The following is a 22,116-nucleotide window of genomic DNA, read 5'->3' as shown; positions in this document are numbered from 1 at the left end:
AGAGAGGGTTCCTTTTTGCCACCGTATTTGAAAATGGTGATTTTGAAAATGTTTGGTGCTTCATAGCTAGTACTGGAACCATCTCAGCTTCTTGGATTAGACATTCAAAATATAGTTACTAGGTTTGCTTCATAAACTCAAAAATTGGACACCAGAAGGTCAGAATAGAGGAACTGACAAAAATTTAAACTAAAAAGTGGATAACTATTTGACGGCGCAATTTGATTTATGAATGTTGCCACAGGCAAAAATATATTGTTATTCTGCTTACAGTCACTTGTTATTAAAAAAGGACAAATTGAATAGATGATAGATTTTTACCAATGTCTGTCATTCACACCAGCTTGCACATACAGAATAACACTGAGAGCAAGAATCAAACATCTACCACATGATGCTAATACTCATAGCAAAGACACTTTTGTAGGCACTATTAAGCAGCCCTGGATAAGTAACAGACTCTAGATCATGACTTTCCAAGAATCCATTAGTTGGCATGGCATGATTTGAGCTGTTGGATGACCTGCTTATTATCCTAAACTTCTGAGTATGCTCTAGGCTTGAGCCATAGTATGAAGCAATCTCTCAGATACTGGTATTTTGTTTCTAAATGAAATCCTGCTTTACTTACATTATCAGTCTACTGGTGGCTTCCTCTAAGGGCAGATTTCCTGACTTTAATCCTTTCGGCCTAGACTCGTGATAATTTTTTCACATTACTAGATTGGCACCACTGCTGGAACACAATTCTAATCATGCATGCTAGCACCTATACCTTGTATCTTAGTAGGCTCTGCCAATTGCAACTCTTTTCTACAAAACCCAACTTCATCATCTTCTGTACAGCCAAGTATCAATAGTGAACTAACAAATTCATGCATAGCCTTAAATTTTTTGAAACTATTTCATTCACTGAACCTTTATATTGTCCTTGGTGTGCTGAATAAATAGTAATTCCTAAAGCTTAAAAACAAATTGGCCCATTTTTAAGCTGTTGCAAGATCTCCTGCCTCCTGGCTCCATTAGTATGAACATATGTTTTTGTTTCGTCTTTCTCCTGCAAGGTCTCAGAGCTGCTGCAAATGCCATAATGGCCTGACTCCAGTGGAGTAGACCAAGCAAGTCATTCCTTGTCCCTTGGTTTATGTTCATCTTTTATTCCATTAATGTAGATTATGGCAGAAATTTGTACAGTATTGTGTCTATGAGCCTCTAGGAATTCAGCCTACAAGGAATTTTTCTCCCAGGTGAAGTACTCTACTGTTCAAGGAGTCTGGCATCCTTGATGAAATTTCCTGCACCCAAAGAAGAACAGAGCCTCTTGAGTATGTGGGTCCCTTTAGTGTTGAAGAGGGCTTAAACTAAGGGCTCACTGAAGATCTTTATCTCCATCAGGACATTTGGGAAGGGATATTCTCAGATTTCTAATAAAGTACAAGCCTTCTCTGCCCCCACACCTGTAAGTAGTGCAGACTCAGCCTTTTCAGAAAAAAATGTGGTCCTGAACTGTCTCACAGAAAATTCCATATTTCCCTGTGATCTCCCTTCTCAACTATTTAAATCTGCATAATTCATGGGCTTTGCCCCTTTAAGATAAGGCATTCAAGAGATTTATTCCCATCTACAGATAATTTGATAAAAGTTTGAATGCAATGCCTCTTGGAACAAACATAATAAAGGGCAGCTTGTATAATAATTACAAAAAAACCACCCTCTAACAGGAATAAGATCTTTTCCTACTGGAACATCAAACTTTATTAGTGAGGCAGGCCCTTTCAAAGGAACACGTAGTTTGCTCAACTCCAAAAAAAGAATACCAAGAGTACTGGCAAAAGGGAGGAATCAACTGGAAAGATTCCAAAGTTGCAAATGCAACCCAATTAAATAAATGTAAACTAATTGGCTATACAAGTTTTACTTGATTAAATCAATTAATGAAAATTTGCATATTTGTAAAAACAATATTCCTGAAGCAAAAGGCATGCTTTGTTTTAAAGATGATGCACACATGCATGATATCAAGCATCTTAAAAGAAGCATTCTTTCTGGTCATAAGGGAGAATGCTTCTTATAAAATGGTGCTTGCTGCCTGCAGCGCTAAGCAAATTATTAAAAGTATCACTTTTCCCCTCATAGTCTGCTAACCAACTGTTTAAACTGATTATATTGTGCTTTGGGCAGTGAAATCTCTGGCATTAATTGGTTGGGTTAATGTGGTAGCATACAATTCCAGTTGTTCAAGGAACCAAACAGCTTGCATTGCTACTTCTGTGAGAAAGAGGATTATTGTCAGTCTGGAGGAGAGTAGAACCTCTCTTGGGGATGGTGGTAGCAGAAGTCCCAAGATACAAGGAATCTGAGGAACAGGGAGGCCTGAGGCTACAATGCTGAAGGTAAGGCTCAGAGTTGGGAAGCGAATGACAATGAAGAACTTGAAGGAAGGCTAAGTGACTTGAGATGAGACATGAACTTAACACACAAAGGGTCCAATCACAGAGGGAACTCTGAATAAATTTCACAATGTTTAAGATCAGGAGTTGTATGCAGGAAGGACGGTATCTCAGATCAGGAGGGGGTGGAGGAAACAGGTGTACTATGCAGCCTGGTCAGGAGACAAGATGGCTAATGGAAGCAGTCACTAGACTACCTTAGAGGCGAATCTGTCTGTTGGGGTGACTAAGGTCACTGCAGCACTCTGTCCTGACGATCCTAAGGGGTTAAGGGAGAGCTGGATTATACATATTGATTTGAACCAAGCAGCCAATTATTTAAGCTAGAGGCTTTCAGTTGCCTTTAATGCACTTAGAAGTAAAAGCCACTGTACAAAGAAAAGCACAGGTGTAATGCTTCCCTGGTAGTTAATAGACTGGGGGAACATGGATAGTATCTGGCAGATGGAAGCTGCCAAGCAGCATTTCCCTGCTACCACTATAATGGAATACTTTTCAATCAGATATGATGCTAAGGAAGAACACATATTGGATGGGAGAGAGAATAGAAACAAGGCAGAATCAACCATGCATGCATCCTTCATGGCCTTTGATTAAAAGAAAGCAATAGGGATGGTTGCATGCCAGACACACTTCTCCTTCCACTTTTCAGGACAGTCAGAATGAAGCTGGCTGGAAAGCTATGGTGCTATTGCTACCCCTTAATTTAAAGTAGTGACAGGTGTAATAACAGCCTCCACACACAGTTTTGGGAAGGCAGCTCTTAGCACAGGGAGTTATGTAATGTTTGGAACTATATTGTCATACTAGTCCCTGCTCTGGAAACTGGCCCAGTTATATATGGTGAGGAATTGCTCACCAATGCATCATTCTGTGCTGCAAGATTTCCACATACCTTTATACTGAATACCTGGACTGAAATCAAGGTTTAAACCCCTGCTTTGGTCTAAGAGGAACCCAGTGCAACATATGGTGTGCTGGGACATTCTTCTGTATTATAGGTCCTGAATAAAAAAAGCTTAGAGTTGTGACTTTGGTTTCATAACATGACTGCTGCACAGCCTGCTATGGGAGACCAAAGCATATAAAAAGAAATTGTTTTAAAAACCAGAAACAAAGGAAGAAGTTGCACATGGCAGAATAGGTGCCTGCAACAGTGATGACACACTTTGATACAAGGATTTCAGTATATGTTCTACGTAAGTCCTGTATGGGTTGGGGCTCAGACTGTATTGCCAGAGATGAGGTGAGATGTGGTAAATACATTCAACATAGGGAAAATTGCTTATCTTTCACCAATACACTTTTAAAGTACACCTTACCAAGACAGTGAATCTGCTAGTTTGTTTATCCTGGGGTGATAGAGCCTAAGGTTTCTCCAGGAAACAGCTTCCACATCCACTGGCAGCTCTTGGGACACCTCTCAATAGAAACCACAACACATTCTCCACCTTCCACGTAAGTATATAACCAGAAAAGCACAACACTCAGGATTCTCCTTTTGTTTCCAGAACAGGTTTAATCTAATATACATATTCCTAGGTACAGTAATAACCAGAATATGCCCATTGAAAAAGTTAAAAGGTAATTTGCCTCCAGACTCTGCTCAGCCTGGGATCCAAATAAAAATGAATGCTTGTTATTTCTACACAAAACTAGAGTTTAAAAAGTTGAGGTTCTATGAAGAGAGACGAGGACAGCAACAGTGAGAAATAACAGGAAAGCAGAAATTCCAGTAGGACCTACTGTTGCTGGTTTGGGAACTGCACCAAGTGCTTGCTAAAAAGGAGAAACAGAGGCCCTCCACCCGCAAGAAGTCCAAACTCTTCAGGTACCCTTGGAAAGGACTTGCTTGTCCAGAAGGACATGTCATCCCTGATTTCAGGCAGAGGTTATCTATGTGACATCATTACCCATTCTTCAGTCCAAGGCTAAAGATAGGAAAAATCAATATTCCTTTGCCAAAATCTCATTGCCATAACGTGGCAGAGCTGAATTCCCTACAGGGTCCCACATAAAACAGATGGGGATAACCAAGTGACATTGGGAAGTTATGGAACGGGGAAATGTATATGGGTCAAAGAGTCCATGATCTTCCCTTCAATGCAGGTGGGACTGAGACCCTCCATTACACAGTTAGGGAACGTGAACATGCACAACAGGATCCAACGTCTACAGAAACTAAAGACTTGTCACCTAAGGAGTCAAACATACATTAACTCTAGAGTCACATACAGAATCAACAGCTTTCCCCACAGAACAAAGTGCTCTGTGTCTACCCTCCCATCTTGCTTGTGTCTGACCTCAAACAAACCCTCATGTTCACAACTTTCACTAGAACCTCATATTCACAATTCTCACCATCACATCTCTCACAGCCTGAACTGCAACAGAGCAAGTCCATGTTTCCTCCCTGTAACAAGTGTGTGTCTTTGGAGAAACCTGCATTCACTGGAAGGACAAGGAAATTTCCGTTTTACTTTTGTGCAGATAAAAGTGAGCTCCAGTTTGGAATACCACTTCCATCAATAAGGAGCATCTCCATTAAAAACAGCATCGTTAATTTAGTGCTCAAACTCGGGGACTGTTCCCGTGAACTCTCCACCCCACCCAAAATCCAAGTTAAGTCTACAGGCAGGCAAAGCTGTGGAGCACGGGGTGTGTGTGTGTCAAATACTGCTTTCACCCCCATTCTGATAACCATTAATCTTGTTCATTTGGAAAGGTAAGAGAGAAACCCTGGAATGCTGGTGCTTCCTAAGAGCTTTGCTACTGGGCCTCGGCTACAGGTGGTGCCGCAGGCACATCGGTCCCACTTCGCAAAGCATCGGCCTTGGAGAAGTTAGTCTCCAAGATGTGGCGCTGGAGGTGCCGCACCCACTCCTCTTGGATGGAGAGGGGGCCCTGGAACTCCACTTCGCAGAACCTGCACAAAGAGAACACAAAAGTCTATTTGAACCAAGCTGAAGATTTGCTCATCTCAAAGCGTATAGGGAAACCCTCTAAAAGTAGAATGTGGGAAAGGGGTGTGTGGGAACTGAGGTTGCCTGCCCATCTCATGCCCTGCCTCCAAGAGGCCTGGTACAAGAAGATTGTTGCCTATAATAGGTTTAAGAGCAAACTGCCCACACTATAAAGCCATTCAAATTTCACTGCAGAAAAGAGGATTAGCAAAATGGAACAATGGCACAAACCTGCACTTCAGCGTGTAGATGTTGCCCACAAACTTCACCAAAGAGGTCTGTGGTGGCCTAGGAACCAAGGAGGGCACAGGTCTCACTCTGGGAGGTGGCTGGCGGACCTCTTCAACCTTCTGCTGCAGATCAGCAATCTCCTCTTCTCGAGGTGGAGGAGCCTCAACAGGCTTGGCCTGCCTCCGTTCAAACTCTAGTGAACAGGGGGGGAATTTGTTTCGGAAAGGATGCTGGGATATAGCAAACAGCACTGGCTGTGATGTATTTGGAATGAAAAAGGAACTTTGTGAAAACATTTTTTATGAAGAAAAGAAAGGTGGGGCAGGAGAAAGTCTAGAAGTCATGCGGGAGAGTGGGGAAGCTACAGGAATAGCATGTCATGCTGAGCATCTCGCCATGACTAAGATCTTTACAGTGGTACCTCGCAAGACGAATGCCTTGCGCAACGAAAAACTCACTAGACGAAAGGGTTTTTCGATTTTTTAGGTGATTCGCATGACAAATTTTTCTATGGCCGTGACTCGCAAAATGAAAACATTCGTCTTGCACAGTACCACTGTAAGAAGAAGCGCAGTGGCGGCGGGAACCTGAAATGGAGTGGTTCCTCCTCCTTGTCTTCGCCGCGGCTCTCGGAGAAGCAGGGCACAGCTCCGCTGCCCTTCCCTCCCTCCCTCCGGCTCCCCCTTCCCGGTCAGGACGCGACGGTCAGGACGTGGCAGCCCCTTTCCCGCCCTGCCGCCTGAAGGGAGGAGCAGGGCAAAGCTGGGAGTCGCTGCTGCTGCTGCTGCTGCCGGCAACAGGCAGCATCCCCGACTTAATGCCCATAGGAACGCATTAATTAAATTTCAATGCATTCCTATGGGAAACCCTGCTTCGCAAGACAAAATTTTCACAAAACGAAACGACTCATGGAACGAATTAATTTCGTCTTGCGAGGCACCACTGTACATGCCTGTCTGCTGAGGAATTTCTCCGAAGCCCTTAGCTGAAGCTACCCAAAGCATTGGGGCCAATGAATAATTTGGGAACACTGAGAAATTTGATTGGTGCCTTAACATTCACTGCCACCACTCCTACCCCCCAGGAAGATACAGCCGCCTCCTCAAGGCCTCCCAACTGCCCAGAAAGCCTTGTACCCAGATGGGTCCTGTGTTGAAAATCTGGGAGAAATGACTCACTGTTTATGTTATGCTGCTGATGCTCCTCCATCTTTACCAGCGACAGAGGTGACGTGACTGCAGGTCGATCACCACCATTACCGCCACTGCCACTGCCACTGCCACTGCCACTGCCACCATCCACAGCTTTGCTAGGCTCACTGGGCACTATCTCCCCACCGAGGCTTCTGTTCGCCAGTGGAGGGCTGCCTGCCTGCAGGCTCAGGGGAGCCCTCTTCCCGGAAGCATTGTTGTCGCGCATGTGAGATGCATTGCGGAACTTTTTGGTGAAGGGCCGCCCACCTTGGATGTAGCTGCGATAGGCTCCAGCTTTCTGGGGACGGTGCTTGATCCACTCACTCAAAGTCTCGATTGGGGAGCCGTTCACACACCATTCAGTCACTCCAAACTGCCTGAGGTGCGCACGAGCATGGCTGGCCAGTGCCTTGCGGTTCTCAAAGTAGAGGCCACACAGTTCACAGCAGGCTTCGGTGGCTGGGAGCAGAAATGGCAGGGAGCTAGACTGAGCAAAACCTTCAGTAAAGGACTTAAGCAGTAACAGTTCATGAATGGAGCTCCAGGACTTATTTGCTCCATGGCACTACTCTTATTTCCCGACAAAGGATCCTCATGGATCTATACCAACAGCCCAAAAAGCCCACTTTGAAACTCCTAAGCACTGCCATCACCTGTAGCCCATAAGTCAAGTAAACCAAACCCCAGAATCCTTTGCCCATAAATAGGCAAGTTGCATACCTTTGCTCACTTTGGCCCTATGGCTGAAGACATGAAAGTTTACACCATTTACTGATTTGCCCAATGTTTGAATCCCCAAAGATAATGAAATAACTCTCTACCAGCCAGAGGATGCATAAAGGCTAGCTGATACCAGGGAAGGAGAAGAGGCAACGTACTATACCAGGGTTGTTGGCTAACTCTAAGCCCACTACATGTTTAAAAAACCCTACCTATGAGGTAGGTATTTGCATCAAAAGGTATTTCTAAAGGCTGTAGTGGAATACCTTTTATATGAGGTCCATATGTACACTGTTGCATCTACCCTCTCACCCCCAACAAGCCTGAAAGCAACTCAATTTCACAAGGGAAGGCCCTGAAATAGAATACGAAGGTTTATAAGGATCCCAACCTTATCCCCTCCCCCATTCTGGGGTTGCACTTACATGTATGAGTGGGCTTGTCATGCACATGCTTGGCTTTGAATGGCAATTCCGTCTGGATGTAGGTTTTCTGCTTCACTTCACTGTGGCCGCTCAGCCGCTCATCTGGCAGTGGGCGCTTAGTGGAGAGTGGTGCCAAGAAGCCCTCTGGTGACTTGAGTGGTGATAGACTAACCTCCCGACCAAGGTGTGGTTTCCCAGTCCTCCCGCCCAGCGGGGACAAGGCCATGGGCTGCAGCATTTTCCCAGGGGATTTAGGATCAGCTCCATCCTCCCCCATGGGCTGTGGAAGCTCAATGCTCATTGTGTTTGGCTCTTTCTTTATCAAGCACGGCTTGTTCTTTTTCTTTATGATTTCTCGTAGGGTGTCGATGGGGGAGCCATTGACTGACCATTCAGTTACTCCCATCTGGCGCAAGTGAGATCTGGCATGGCTGGAGAGCCCCTTCCGGTTCTCAAAAAACTCACCACAAAACTCACACCGAATATCCCGTACGGGGTCAGCACGAGAGGCTGCAAAAGACAAATCAAAATGCACAGAGAATGCTTTACACTCAAAGGCAAGTAATTAGCAACCAGTCATGCACCTCTCACAACCTTCTTATTTATTTCTGCAGTGCTTTTCAGAACACAAACACACACACACAAAATGAACTACTTATCTCACTTATATCTGATAAGCCATCCATTTAATTTAAAGGCTGAACAGGTTCCAGGTCTGGGTCCTCTGCGCCTGAAGCTAGCATGCTTCTCAACACTCTGTTAGGTCTAGAGTGTCTGCATATTTGGAGACAGGAGTACCTGAATATTTGCATTTATTTTGCCAATCAGGAAACACAGAAAGTTTCTCACTGTACTAAGGCACCAATCACTAATAACAACCTTACAAGGAATCTATACAACATGGTCACAAGCTCTCAGAATCTCCAGCATAAAGCTGATGCTACCCGAGATCTTGATTACTAGGCAGCAGCACCTTGTTTACAGAGAAAAAAATATCATGTACAGTAGCCCTAATTCCCAATTCTTCACTTTCACACCCATTCCAACATGCATTTTTGCCTATCACCAAAAGCTTATGCATACAGCCCCTGTTGCTAACACTTACAGAGATTGAGTGGGGACATCTCCTCTCGTGGTGACCAAGCTCTATCAGATAGATGTGAATCATTATGAAGTCCCCCAGACATCATTTCCCGCTTGATTTCCATACGCAGCTGATCTTGTTTCAGTTTCTTGTGCAAAGAGGGAGAAGAAAGCCCAGGGAAGATTTTTCTAGCAGTTGGGGGAGAAGAGGTAGGAGAGTGCCCCAAAGGGCTCCCTGGCTGTTGTGCCTTCTTAGGCATGGGAGGCACATGGCTCTCCCCTGGACCGCGTGACTCCAGGGAGCCTCCAAGAACAGACGGAGCAAGTGATTTCTGACCCTGTGCTGGGGAGTTGGAGGTACTGGTCCGAGGCTGAGCTCGCCTTTTTAGGATTTCTCGGAGGGTGTCGATGGGAGAGCCATTCACATACCACTCAGTTACCCCCATCTGACGGAGGTGCGACCTGGCATGGCTGGAGAGCCCTTTCCGGTTCTCAAAATATTCACCGCAGAACTCACACCTGATATCCCGCACAGGTTCTGCTCCAGAGGCTGGGGAGAAAGAGAGGAGAGGAGAGACAGGCCATTACAGAGGCTGAAAAAAGGATTGGGCAGGGAGCAGGATGTGACGTGGACACCAACTAGGTTATTCCCTTACAAGGCAGTATGAAGCAGGCACATAGCACAAGGATTTCACACAAGACAAAGCTGATACCTTAACAAGATTGGCCAAATAAAAAAAATAAAAAATAAACCACCAACAATTCCTGTGAAGCATGAAAGCTGGGGTAGGATGTGGTCGGAGCAGGGGACACTGGATACATGACAGGAGACAGTGAAGAGCAGGTGCTGCCAAATTATAAAAAAATGCTGAGAATGGCTGGTCCTGTGTCATGAGATTAGCGAGGAGGTATACCAGAAGCTGTGTGCTTTCCTTCGCACCCTGATCAAGCTTTCAAAGGAAGATGATCATGTGTGTGCAAGGAATCGGGCATGAAAGCCAGTTTCTTCTCCATGATCCCACTGTCTCCTTTAAAACGAAGGGCCACCCGTCTGGATGAAAGTACATTTGCTGTACAGCTGAATAGGAAATCCCACAATGAGAAATGCGGAATTCCTTTTCCTGTCCCATGTTTCCAATGCCTTAATTCTCCCTGTCAGGAAGTTCAGAGAAGACTCTTTTCCCAATGTGTGTCTGGGGAAGAACCACCAAGTGCTCTGTATTTGCCACTGTAAGCTTGAGCCATGCAGTCTCCTTTAGGTAATGCAAGACAGCTAGTGCAAAGGGGTGAAACACACCATCCAATATGGGGTGCCCATGGCTATTTAACAGCTTTAAAGCCAGCAGTATGCAGATCACACTTTGACTGGTCTCATCTACTCTCCCTGCACTGAGGGAGGGAAATAGCTGGAATCCCACCACCTTGAGGCAGTTGTCACCTCCATCTCTGAAATGGGTCGAAGTGCCACTTTAAAGCCTTGGTAAAATTGTAAATGGCAGAAGCAATCTTCTTCCTTGCTCTGTAACTGCTAAGACATTAAATGCCATGGAGAAGCACTTTGCTGACACTAAACAAAGCCAATGAGTGCTGTAAAAACTGCAGCAGTCAATTTCAAACCAATGGCCATAAAAGGGCTCAGGCTATGTAAGATTGCATACTCTTCCCTTCAAACTGTTTAATTATTTCCCCTTCCATCTGCAGCAGATCAGATTGAATCCACACTTTTCTTGTGATACTCTTAATTGAAGAGCAACCATATAGCCTTCTCCTATCTGGGACAGAGAGATGCCATCCATTTGGAGCAAGATATAACCGTGGAGAAAATACCCGGACAGGGAAGAGTTAACTTCAGCACACGCACAGGCCAGCTGGGAAAGCTGCATCATACATTTCAGAAAAAGCTTTGCAAGAAAAGCATGTGGGCCAAAATGCTTGCTTCCCCAACCCTTCGCTGCTTATTGGACATGGTGGCAGGAAATGGCAAGGGGCCTGGATTTCTAAGCGTACAGCTCCATGTCACATAAACAAGACTAGGAAGGGGGAGAGGAAGAGGAGGGGACAGGAGCCAGTGCTGATAGAACCTACAGAGATTGAGTGGAGCCATCTCAGCATCTGCTGCCCAGTACGCACTGGAAGAAAGACCCTGTTTCCTTTGCAGGCTGGCCGCAGCTGACAGCCTGTGACCATGTGGCTTCAACTTCTTGGATGGTGGAGGGGAGTGAGGTGAGAGTACAGATGGCTGTTTGCCCAAAGGCCTTGGTGCGTGTGCTTGTTTCATGCCTGTGGCAGGCGCTGCTGTAGCTGTGCTCTTTGGGCTGGGTCCATCAGAGCTCCCAGTCTCCCCTAATGTTTCTCTCTCGCTATGGAGGAGAGAGGGAGGGCGGCCTTTGAAGTCTTCGCTTTTGATGAGATCATTTAAAACATCAATAGGAGATCCTTTAGCATCTGGATCGCTCACTCCCAGGTGTCTCAGGTGGGCTCTAGCGTGACTCGACAGCCCTTTTCTGGTTTCAAACCAGGCACCACATAACTGGCAGTCAATTTCTCTGCCCGAGTCACTATCTACAGCTGCGGAAAAAAGAACACATTGATCACAATAGATACGGTACGATCACACAACTGATGTGTCTCAAGTACCCGTTACAACCTGAAAAGGACCTTGTTCCTTTTTTTTGTTCTAAAGGCCCCATTCTTACTCCAGAAATGGTAAAGTGGTTTCCTAGTAGGATTTAGCAAGCAGCCCTAAAGGAAACCAAGTTATTCACCTGTACCCACTGATGCTGGCTTGACAGTTAAGCAGAAATTCTCTCAGAAGACTTGCATTTAACCAGATTTCCTTTTAGTGGCCCAGGTCAAGTTTTCAAACTCTTTCCTGAAAACAAGATGCTCAAGTCTTTTCCATCTCAGCTTAAACCATCAGGCATTTCAGACACCAGTAACTTTTGAAAACGGCAATGTCAAAAACTGCAGAGTGTCAGACAGCCCTAGTCCCAGACTGAGCAAAGCTTCAGCCTGCCAGCTGGGTTCATACTGGAAAAGCAAATGTGGCAAACAGAAAGAGTGACTTAAAAAAATTAAACCGTCAATTTAAGAGGTCCAAAGCATCTGGATTTTTGCCTAGCATTTCAATCCTTCAGACTGAAGCATCTTAATGCAAATGGTCATCCCCAACAATGGCACAATGTTAAATACAACACTTTCCAAACTATAATTGTTTCTCATGCCTGTAAGGTCCATGAGGCTTCTTTGATCTGCTATTAAGCTTTGGGTTTGATTTCAAAATAAAGATGGACAACAGTGACGTTTTCAGTGCTATGACTCTTACATAGTCCAGCAGCATGTGGTATAAGCCATTAGGAAGAAATGGGTTGAACCCAGAATTGACAGCTGTTATTACTCAATGAGGGCAGAACTGCCACTTTAAGAGTTTATTTTAGTTCATGCAGATTTATGCCAATTCCCATCACAAGCAAATTCCAATTCCCAGGAATGTTCAAAGAAGTCATGTAAGCTATCTAGAAAATTGCAAAGTTTGTTGGTTATAAACTTCCTCTTTCATATACAACTGAACAGATGAAACAGCCAAGGCAGAGCCTAAAAGCAAAGGTTCTCACAGCAATTTCTAAAATATGAAGTGCAGGTAAAATATCAATGCCCGGGGCAAAGAGTTATGTTTAAGAATGGATTACACCTCAAAATGGGAATGGGAAGCAGCTATATAAATGGTTTTGACTTTCTCAGCAACTGTTTTTCAATTGTATGCTTGAGGAAGAATCGCAACGTATCTAAGGAATCCAGTGCTCAACTGACACCACAATATTATGTTAAGAATCTGCGGCCCATGACAATGCAGTTAGAGAAGAAGGCAAACTGGACTTGGAAAAGGGACTTTTAAATTGAAGGTTCCCAGATGAAAGAAGCAGGAACTCAGTTGTGAGGTGGACAGGTCAGGATGTCATCCAACACTTCCTTACAACTGATGCTGCAGACTTTTGTTGCTGCTGGGTCAATAGAAGATACCACAATACACACCTTGTGCACTGTTAGCTTTCCCCATCCCCAGATAGGATTGGCCTTGGTACCTTGAGCCAAGCCCACCAGAAAATTCCCCTCTTTATGATTCTCCTTACCTCTGCCTCAACACACCAAGTGAGAACTCACTACTCCCTCACCAGCAACAGCTGCAAAACAGCTTTTAAAAAGGACTGAAATGGCAGAAGCAGTGCTGATTTTCTGATTTCCCTCCAATGCAAGAGAACACTGTACAAGACTGAAGCAGGGATACTGGGTGGCTTGTGCCATTTCTGCCAGCTTTAATAGAAAACACTGTTGAAGAGACCTAGCCTTGAATATTATAGCCCAAAAGAAGCACAGATTATGTTAGTCTCCAAGCTCCAACATCAGCTGCAAGTCCACAAGCCTTACTATAGGCCCTGAGAAGAAGGGCAAACAGATAGTGTACAACAGGGGAAGCAATGGCTCAGATGCAGCAGAAATTGCTTTTAATTACGTACTGAGAGCACTAAATTTCTCACTCTTTATTCTGAAAGATTGCTAAGAATTTTGGTTTTAAATGAACAGCTATGCACAAGATCTCGGAGGGTGTCTCAGTCTTTTCTTCTGATAAGAAGAGTTTCACTCAGGGCTTTGGAAAGAAACATAGTCTCTATAGTTGCTCTCCCTTCAAGAGATAAACACCCCTACTTTCACCAGTGACTTTAAAAATCTCCAGGCACAAATCAAAAGGACACATGGGAAGGCTTTGTGGCCCATCCAATGAATAAAATAAATATGACTGACCCTCTTGGAGATGGGTTTCGGAGAAGAGCCAGTTGAGTAAACTTCCACTTTTGGGAAAAGAGATTTACTGAAAAGGTGCCTAGGAATAATAATTTTTTAAAAAAAACTCCTGCTCACACAGCTCAGAGAAGGGAAGAAACCCTTCTGGACAACACCAAAGGATCACAGTGAAAGTTCATCAATTGTTCTAGAAATAGGAAGGGACCCTTTTGCAGGAGATCAAACTTATGCAATAAGTCCTTTATGCCCTTATTTATTGTGGTGTATGCAAGATGCCGTATGTGTGAATGCAGCAAGCAGCCTGTGAAGAGCCAATAGATGTAAAATGTGCCTTGGGGTGGGTAGCCCTACACTGGTTCACGCTCAAGGTAATGTGAAACACAAGAGCTCCCTGCAGCAGCAAACTGCAAGCCAGCTCTCCTGTTCACAAGCAGCATCAGCATCAAACAGACTCACTTAGATTTAAGGGGCCTTCTTCCTCCGGTTGTGACCACTGTGCTTTAGGAGAACTCTGCAGAGGGCTCAGCGGTAGCTTGGGGCTTTTGTCTTCGGGGGTCTTTGGCAGAGGAGAACCAGGCAGAGCAGGTGTCACTTTCTTGAGTATGGGAGATCCTGGCTGGGCAACATTCTTGGGGGTGAAACCTGGAGGGCATTTGATTGCTTTGTTTATAGGTGCCTCTTGCGGCCGTTCCGTAGCTTTGTTGAGAGGCAGCAGTGTTGGCTGTGAGGACCCTGCAGTCCCTTCTTTGGGAGAAGCAGATTTTTTGCTAAGACTTGGAGAGATGGGGCCACTGTCCACTTTGCCCTTCTGCTTCATCAGTTCATAGAGTAAGTCGATGGGGGCTCCACTGCTCTCAGACTCAGCCACACCGAGCTGACGTAAGTGAGAACGGGCATGGCTGGACAGGCCCTTGCGGGTCTCGAAGCAGACGCCACAGACCTCACATGTTGTGAGGTTTGGTGCTGGAAAGAGGAGAGTGACTTATTGAGACAAGGTTAAGCTTAACCCCACACTGCCTTTGCTACCAGTCAGTAGAGCACAAGCGCACACATTATCTTGATTTGGACCCTGCTCCATAAACAAGCCAGATATCATCAGTTTAGCATTGGACTGGCTAAATAGACTGGCTCTTTCAGTCTATTTTGCAACAGATGACTTCACTAAGCTTTAGTAAAAAATGGTGCTTGATGGTCAAATTCCTTCTGCGAAAATCAGCATCACAAACTACTAGTCCGCCCTGCAACCATCACTTTGACCTGTGTTCTCACACAAAATTGGTGATATGCGCCTTATGCTAAGTTGATGAAAGCCACACTATAAATACCCCCTTTAGTTTCCTTGTTCACAAAAATTATAATTCTTACTTTCAGTAACATTTCAAGTATCATGGCCTGATTCTCCTACCCAAATATAGTAAAAAACAATGAAGTCTATTCCATCAGACTGCAGCAGAGGTAAATATAGGAGGGACATTTGATTGTCTGCTGAGAGACCAGCTTTATCAGACCCGTCTTCTCCCTGAATTGTTTCCATCCCAGCTGGTCATTATAAGAACTACAATGTAACCTTAAGAACTGATGCCTGAATTTCCTCATTTTCTTCTTCCTTCCTCATTCATTTTTCCTTTGGTATTGTGTCTTTTATAGTGTAAGCTGTGAGCCTTTTCAGCCACAGAGTGGGGTAAAAATGCTTTAAATAATATTTATACCAAGTGGCTACTTGTGATCATTTTAAAGCTGAAATCAGAAATATTTATTTCTTCATGGTTTCAAGCACATTACAATATTAACTCAGAAAGTTAGAATCCCTCACAGCATATATTCTACATTTCCTTTAAAATGAAGAAAAACCTCAAAATGGCTATTTGGCTATACACTGTAACAAGCAATAGGAAAAATACCCCAACCCTCAAATCAATAATGGTACATAATGTTGGTAGATCATATTTGCACATGGGTTCATTAATTAGCTATTTGGTAAGCTATTTGGGTGGCGCTGTGGGTTAAACCACAGAGCCTAGGGCTTGCCAATCAGAAGGTCGGTGGTTCGAATCCCCGCGACGGGGTTTGCTCCCATTGTTCGGTCCTTGCTCCTGCCAACTTAGCAGTTTGAAAGCACGTCAAAGTGCAAGTAGATAAATAGGTACCACTTGGCGGGAAGGTAAATGGCGTTTCCGTGCGCTGCTCTGGTTCACCAGAAGCGGCTTAGTCATGCTGGCCACATGACCTGGAAGCCAGTGGCATAGGAAGGGCAGGGCGTAGGGGGCGCTCCGCCCCGGGTTCCAGCGGAGGGGGGTGACACTTGGCGGCCCCTCCCACCACTCCCCGCCACCCCATCCGTGCTGCTCCACGAGCCGCCGGTCACCGCAGGAGCAGCAGCGCTGGGCAGGATGCACTGCGCATGACTGGAAATTCTGGGCATGCACAGTGCATCCGAGTTGGCGCCGCTGCTCCCACAGCGACCGAGCGAACTGCCAAGTAAGCAGCGGCTCGTGGGGCTGCCCTGTCTGTAAAGCAGCACAGACGGGGCAGCCCACAAGCCACCACCCGTCGGCCCGCCTGGTCATTGTGGAAGCAGCAGCGCAGGGCTGGACTGCGCATGCGCATTTTTGCACATGCGCAGCCCATCCCAATGTGCAACGTGACGTTGCGCCGCCCTGCCCCCCAGGGGGTGCCTCCGCACACCGCCCCGGGCGGCATGGAGACTTCCTCCGCCACTGCTGGAAGCTATACACCGGCTCCCTCCTCCAATAAAGTGAGATGAGCACCGCAACCCCAGAGTTGTCCACGACTGGACCTAATGGTCAGGGGTCCCTTTACCTTTACATTTTTAAGCTGATTGCTCCTCTTCACAATATACTTTTACATAAAGCCAAAAATTGGAAAATACTGTATACTGTATTAACCACATATTGAAAAAGAAACATTTTATTAAGCCCTCAGTATTTAACACAAATATTGCAATCTTTTGAAATACACTGAATTCTTTTTGCTATATTTTCATGTGAACAATACATTTGTTAGTCATGAAACCTTTCAAATTATTTCACCAAGAGACAGTGTAAATTATAAGCAGTGACACCACTCTATAAAACAAGTGATAAGCAAAGGGTTCAGATCTGCATTAAAGCCAGCTAATGAGACTGTCACCATCACATACACCATAGACAAGGATCAGCAGCAACCTCAACAGAAGACAGACTCACTTTTGGAATCCTGGGAATCTGCCTTATTGCTAGAAGGTTCAGGAGACAGTGAGCTTCCTATTCTGTTAGGAATATGGTCTAATGACCCAGCCAGAGAACTTTTCTTCTGGAGGGGTGGTGACCCCATCTCTGCAGTGGCCATCTCTTCTTCTTCCTCAGAAGCCATAACTACCAAAATATAAAAGAGAATATGGGGTTTGAGCTGGTAAATTAATAATGCAAAGAGATTAAGCACCATACAAGCTACATTTGCCTCATAGTGCCAGTTAAGAAAAGCAAAATACGATTAATTCCTGCAAATGATTAAGTCTTGCAGAGTTCAATGAGACTTTTTTTCCAGATTAAGTGTGTCTAGGATTACAATTTAACTAATTCACTAAAAAACGAACTAACACAAATAGCCTTTAATGGTTTTACCATTTTAAGGCATGATTATAATAAACAAGTCTGTCTTGCTAGATAAGAAGACAGAAAACATTGGTTACTCGCTGTCTGTTGGATGAGCTAAGCAAATTCCTTAGATTAATATAATAACAATAGTCACACCAGCTAAACCACCAATTAGTTATTTTCTAGTTACAGGGTTTTTCAGTTGCAGGAAAAAGCACTACACTGAGTGGCATTTACAGTAGTTATACACACAAGAACCCAGCACAGATGCAAGGGGAAATTGTAATGATGAAGAAACCAGTAATTACAAACAAAAGAGAATGGGTATAAATATTTTAAATACAGGGGGGAAATTTTTTGCCAGAGCAAGACAGTGACATAACATTATTTAAAACTGTTTCTGACAAGGAGTCAAGTGTAAACTATTTCTTATGATCCAACAACAGATAAAGTACTGTGAAAAGAACTACAGTAGCATTTCAAAAAGTAATTTAGCCCAAAACAGACAATGAGAATTTCTAAAAGTTCAATCCTAAACACCCTTACCCTGGGAATAGCTATTTTTACAGAGAATCAGCATGGGATTGTGGTGTCCAAATAAAACTGCAGAGGCTCTGATTCAAATTCCCACTCAGCCATGAAGCTTATTCAGTGATCTTGGGCCAGTCACTCAGCCTGGCCTACCTAAACTACCCTTATAAAGTGGGGAGAGAAAGAACCATGTATGCCATCCTGAGCTCCTTGGAAGAATGGCAGAATATAATTGTAATACTACATGTAAATATAAATAAATAACTTACTTCTGAATAGACACACATAGGTTCATACTGCAAAAAAAGATAGGGATGGGGAAGATGAGCAGAATAGGGAATCTTCTCTTAAGTAAGACTGATCCCAACTGTTGTTTTCTGGACAAATTCACTATAATTCATACAATTTTTTTTGATTCTTCAAAATTATTTTAATATACAAGAAAGTAGGCAATCGAAAACGCAGTTAAAGCAGAATTACTGTATTCTATTGTTTATATTACTAGACTAGAAGTCAGCAATTCCAACCTTCAAAGTACTGGATAGTCAAAACAGACATGGAATAACTTACTGCATTAAAAAATAAATAATTTCCAACCTATGTTTTAGGTATGTGTATTTCTCATAGTGCAATACTGTACAACCAATTCTTGGTGTCTCGCTTTGGGCTTTAGACAAGAGTCAGTAACATTTTTTCCAGGATTTTCAAAACTCACTTTAATCATATGTATCCACAAGGGAGGTTAGAAAGTCAAAAGAAACGAGAGCCGTGCCTCATGTGGATTATTCCCGTTCTTGCAGCGGACAAAATATGCTTTATTTTTTATTTTTTTAAAAAAGTCTCACTTTCGATTGCCAGCTGCTGTCAGAGGGCGCGGAACAGACGTGACAGGCGCTGGCCAGTGGCTTCGGGTGCTGCAGAGGCTAAACGGGAGGCGGCCGGAAGGATGCTGACCAGCGGGGAAGGCACGGCCGAGATACCCGGGCGCCCCGTTGGCGGGGAAGGAGGAGAGCCGCGGGCTACCAGGCCTTGACAGGAAAGCTACCACGGACTCGGCTCGGAGAAACAAGGCGCTGCCTCCTGCCAGCCACCCAACCCGACCTCACGCCACCCCCAGAAAAGGACATACGCCGCGATCACTGAAGGCGCAGACCGGGCTGTCCCGGAGGTGGCGGGTGAGGGGGGGGGCGAAGAAGGAAAAGCGGGTCTCCAGCCTGACACCCCCTAATCGGCCTTCCTGCCTGACGGGCATGTCTTCCTCCTCGCCTTCCGGGGACTTACCGGCCTCAGGCGGAGGACCCGCGCTCGCTTCATCTTCTCGGGGTCGCGGCGCCGCCACCGCTTTTGTCGCTTTGGGCTGCGAGGGGGTGGAGGCCGCCATCTTGGGTCCGGCACATGCGGGGCGGCAGCCAGGCGGGGCTGCGGAGCGCCGAGACTCCAACTGAGAGCGATCAGGTGGAGTAGTCGAGCGCCGAGTCAACCCAAGAGAAGCCGGCCCAGCCGAACCAAGAGGAATCCACAGGCCCAGAGAGATGCAGCAAAAAGCACGAAGAGATCAGGGTACGGGTCCAGGCAAAACTACTCCACCATCGAACGACAGATTAAGGGAAAGGGAGCAAGGATGGAAGCCGCGCGCTTAAGGCTCCAGCAGACGAGAGCAGTAGAGCACCTAACTAACTCTCCTGGCCACAGCTAGGACGCAGAAGGCAGAAAGGGAAAGGCGGCCAGTTCGCTAGCGGGCAGGTGGGAAGAACAGAAAATCACTCTGTGGCCAGAACGCCTTCAGAATAATACTGCTGAAAGAGAGATAAAGAGCTTCACAGCAGACAAGCAACGTGAGGTGTATAAAAACACTCTGCATATTTAAGGAACAGTTTTAAAAACATTTTTTCTATTTCATCATCTGCAAAACCACTTACTTGAATGGCCACAGTTTTCTAGCCCAAAACTACAAAATGTCTCAAGTGCACTGAAGTGGTGGAGGATATAGCTGTCACAGTTGCAACCTCAATCTATATACTAGTTAAACAGCAATTGCTCCTGTGTAGGTAGCAAAGCAAGATAATGGATGAATCGAGATACAACATATTTTAAAAACTACAACAGATACATAAATAAATGGTAATTTATTAAAAGCCCCCCTTTATCTCAAGGCTGAGAAAACAGGGTTTCCTTCAGATCCACTTATAAGGATCAACTGCCTAAAGAAGACTGTCTTCCCTTAAACCCCAATCAGATTTGGCACTTTGGACACTTCCTTGCATTGCAGTTAGGCTTTTTTCAGCTCCAAACCCATTTGTAATGGAGGGGCCAGCCGGTCATAGATACAAGGAAAGGTGACAGTTTAATAGAAGACAGTAAATTCCATCATGGTTTTTTATTCCTTGCTTCAGTTGCACCTCTTCTAATAAACATATCTTCCTTTCTGTTATGAAGATGAAGAAAGATGAACCATCTCAAAAAGAATAAATATGCACTAAAGTGTGCTTAAAATCCAACATCCTCTCCATCAGTTCAGGATGAGCAAAGCTGTTTTTGAGCCATAAGAGAAGGGAGAGAAACATTTCAATCAGAATACAGATTGAGGTTGAATCCTGACAAGACAGAAGTACTGTTCTTGGGGGACAGGAGGAGGGCAGGTGTGGAGGATTCCCTGGTCCTGAATGGGGTAGCTGTGCCCCTGAAGGACCAGGTGCGCAGCCTGGGAGTCATTTTGGACTCACAGCTGTCCATGGAAGCGCAGGTTAATTCTGTATCCAGGGCAGCTGTCTACCAGCTCCACCTGGTACGCAGGCTGAGACCCTACCTGCCCGCGGACTGTCTCACCAAAGTGGTGCATGCTCTGGTTATCTCCCGCTTGGACTACTGCAATGCGCTCTATGTGGGGCTGCCTTTGAAGGTGACCCGGAAACTGCAATTAATCCAAAATGCGGCAGCTAGACTGGTGACTGGGAGTGGCCGCCGAGACCACATAACACCGGTCCTGAGAGATCTGCATTGGCTCCCAGTACGTTTCCGAGCACAATTCAAAGTGTTGGTGCTGACCTTTAAAGCCCTAAACGGCCTCGGTCCTGTATACCTGAAGGAGCGTCTCCACCCCCATCATTCAGCCCGGACACTGAGATCCAGCGCCGAGGGCCTTCTGTCTGTTCCCTCACTGCGAGAAGCAAAACTACAGGGAACCAGGCAGAGGGCCTTCTCGGTAGTGGCGCCCGCCCTGTGGAACGCCCTCCCATCACAGGTCAGGGAAATAAACAACTACCTGACATTCAGAAAAAACCTGAAGGCAGCCCTTTTTAGGGAAGTTTTTAATGTTTGATATTGTTGTATTTGGTTTCTGTTGGAAGCCGCCCAGAGTGGCTGGGGAAATCCATCCAGATGGGCGGGGTACAAATAATAAATATTATTATTATTATTATTATTATTCTGAAAGTGAAATGCAATGCAAATATCTCTTTTGTTGCAATCATAATATCACTTATCTGGGTGTAAGCCCTATTTCACACTTCTCTAAATTTCCTATTCCTGTATTTAAATTTTCATTTCTCCATAACTGTATTCATATATTTTTCATCTCCACCAAATATATGCCCACTAATGTGAGTTGGGGGTTGAACTCAGCACTCAGCAAATGCCTTGGGACTGAAAAAAGGAACTACCTTTCAGCAGGCAAATAATGCATTTTCTTCACCAGCACTAGGTGAATAAAAAAGTGGCAACTGATTTTAATAAAACTGTTAGGAAGGGGTCCTATTTCCTTCTATAATGGCATTCGCTTTAATCAGCTGTAGAATGGACAGAAAATCCTTCATGGGCCAGGCTGGGCTCATATACCATATATGTTTTAACAGTACTGGTCCAACATTGTATTCTGTAGTTTTCTCAGCACTGTTACAACATTTTTACTGAAGTATGAGAATTGTTGATTCACTTCCTGTTTCCAAAGAAAGGGATTTTATCCACTGTTCAGTAGTAACAACTCAAGAGTTCCAGTAAATATATTATCTCATTGTGAGAATTGACCCCCCCCCCAAAAAAGGGGGGGGTAAATTTTAATTGGCTTTGGTTAGGTCTATCTGTGCTTCATACATTAGATGAAATTATCTAAGACCAGAATGCTACAG

General features: G+C 44.9%; 1 protein-coding gene across 10 annotated transcripts in view; it reads right to left on the bottom strand.

Moving 5' to 3' along the window:
* Positions 1-3,943: 3,943 nt before the first annotated feature.
* Positions 3,944-22,116, bottom strand: part of WIZ (WIZ zinc finger) — a 54,909-nt gene continuing 36,736 nt past the window's right edge. For 4 of the 10 annotated variants that reach the window (XM_033139605.1, XM_033139607.1, XM_033139615.1 and 1 more), the window contains exons 6-13: positions 17,072-17,239; positions 14,322-14,828; positions 11,151-11,633; positions 9,088-9,615; positions 7,983-8,492; positions 6,823-7,296; positions 5,645-5,837; positions 3,944-5,376 (exon numbers count right to left, since the gene is read on the bottom strand). In XM_033139605.1, the coding sequence (XP_032995496.1) occupies positions 5,220-5,376; positions 5,645-5,837; positions 6,823-7,296; positions 7,983-8,492; positions 9,088-9,615; positions 11,151-11,633; positions 14,322-14,828; positions 17,072-17,239 (3,020 nt within the window). In that variant the 3' untranslated portion in view covers positions 3,944-5,219. Of the gene's footprint in view, positions 5,377-5,644; positions 5,838-6,822; positions 7,325-7,982; positions 8,493-9,087; positions 9,616-11,150; positions 11,634-14,321; positions 14,829-17,071; positions 17,240-22,116 lie in introns of those variants that run through there. The other 6 variants (XM_033139610.1, XM_033139608.1, XM_033139609.1 and 3 more) reach the window with 6 other exon arrangements.

The sequence above is a fragment of the Lacerta agilis genome, chromosome 2 (genome assembly GCF_009819535.1).
Source record: "Lacerta agilis isolate rLacAgi1 chromosome 2, rLacAgi1.pri, whole genome shotgun sequence".
NCBI lineage: Eukaryota > Metazoa > Chordata > Lepidosauria > Squamata > Lacertidae > Lacerta > Lacerta agilis.
This window is presented reverse-complemented; position numbering and strand designations above follow the sequence as displayed.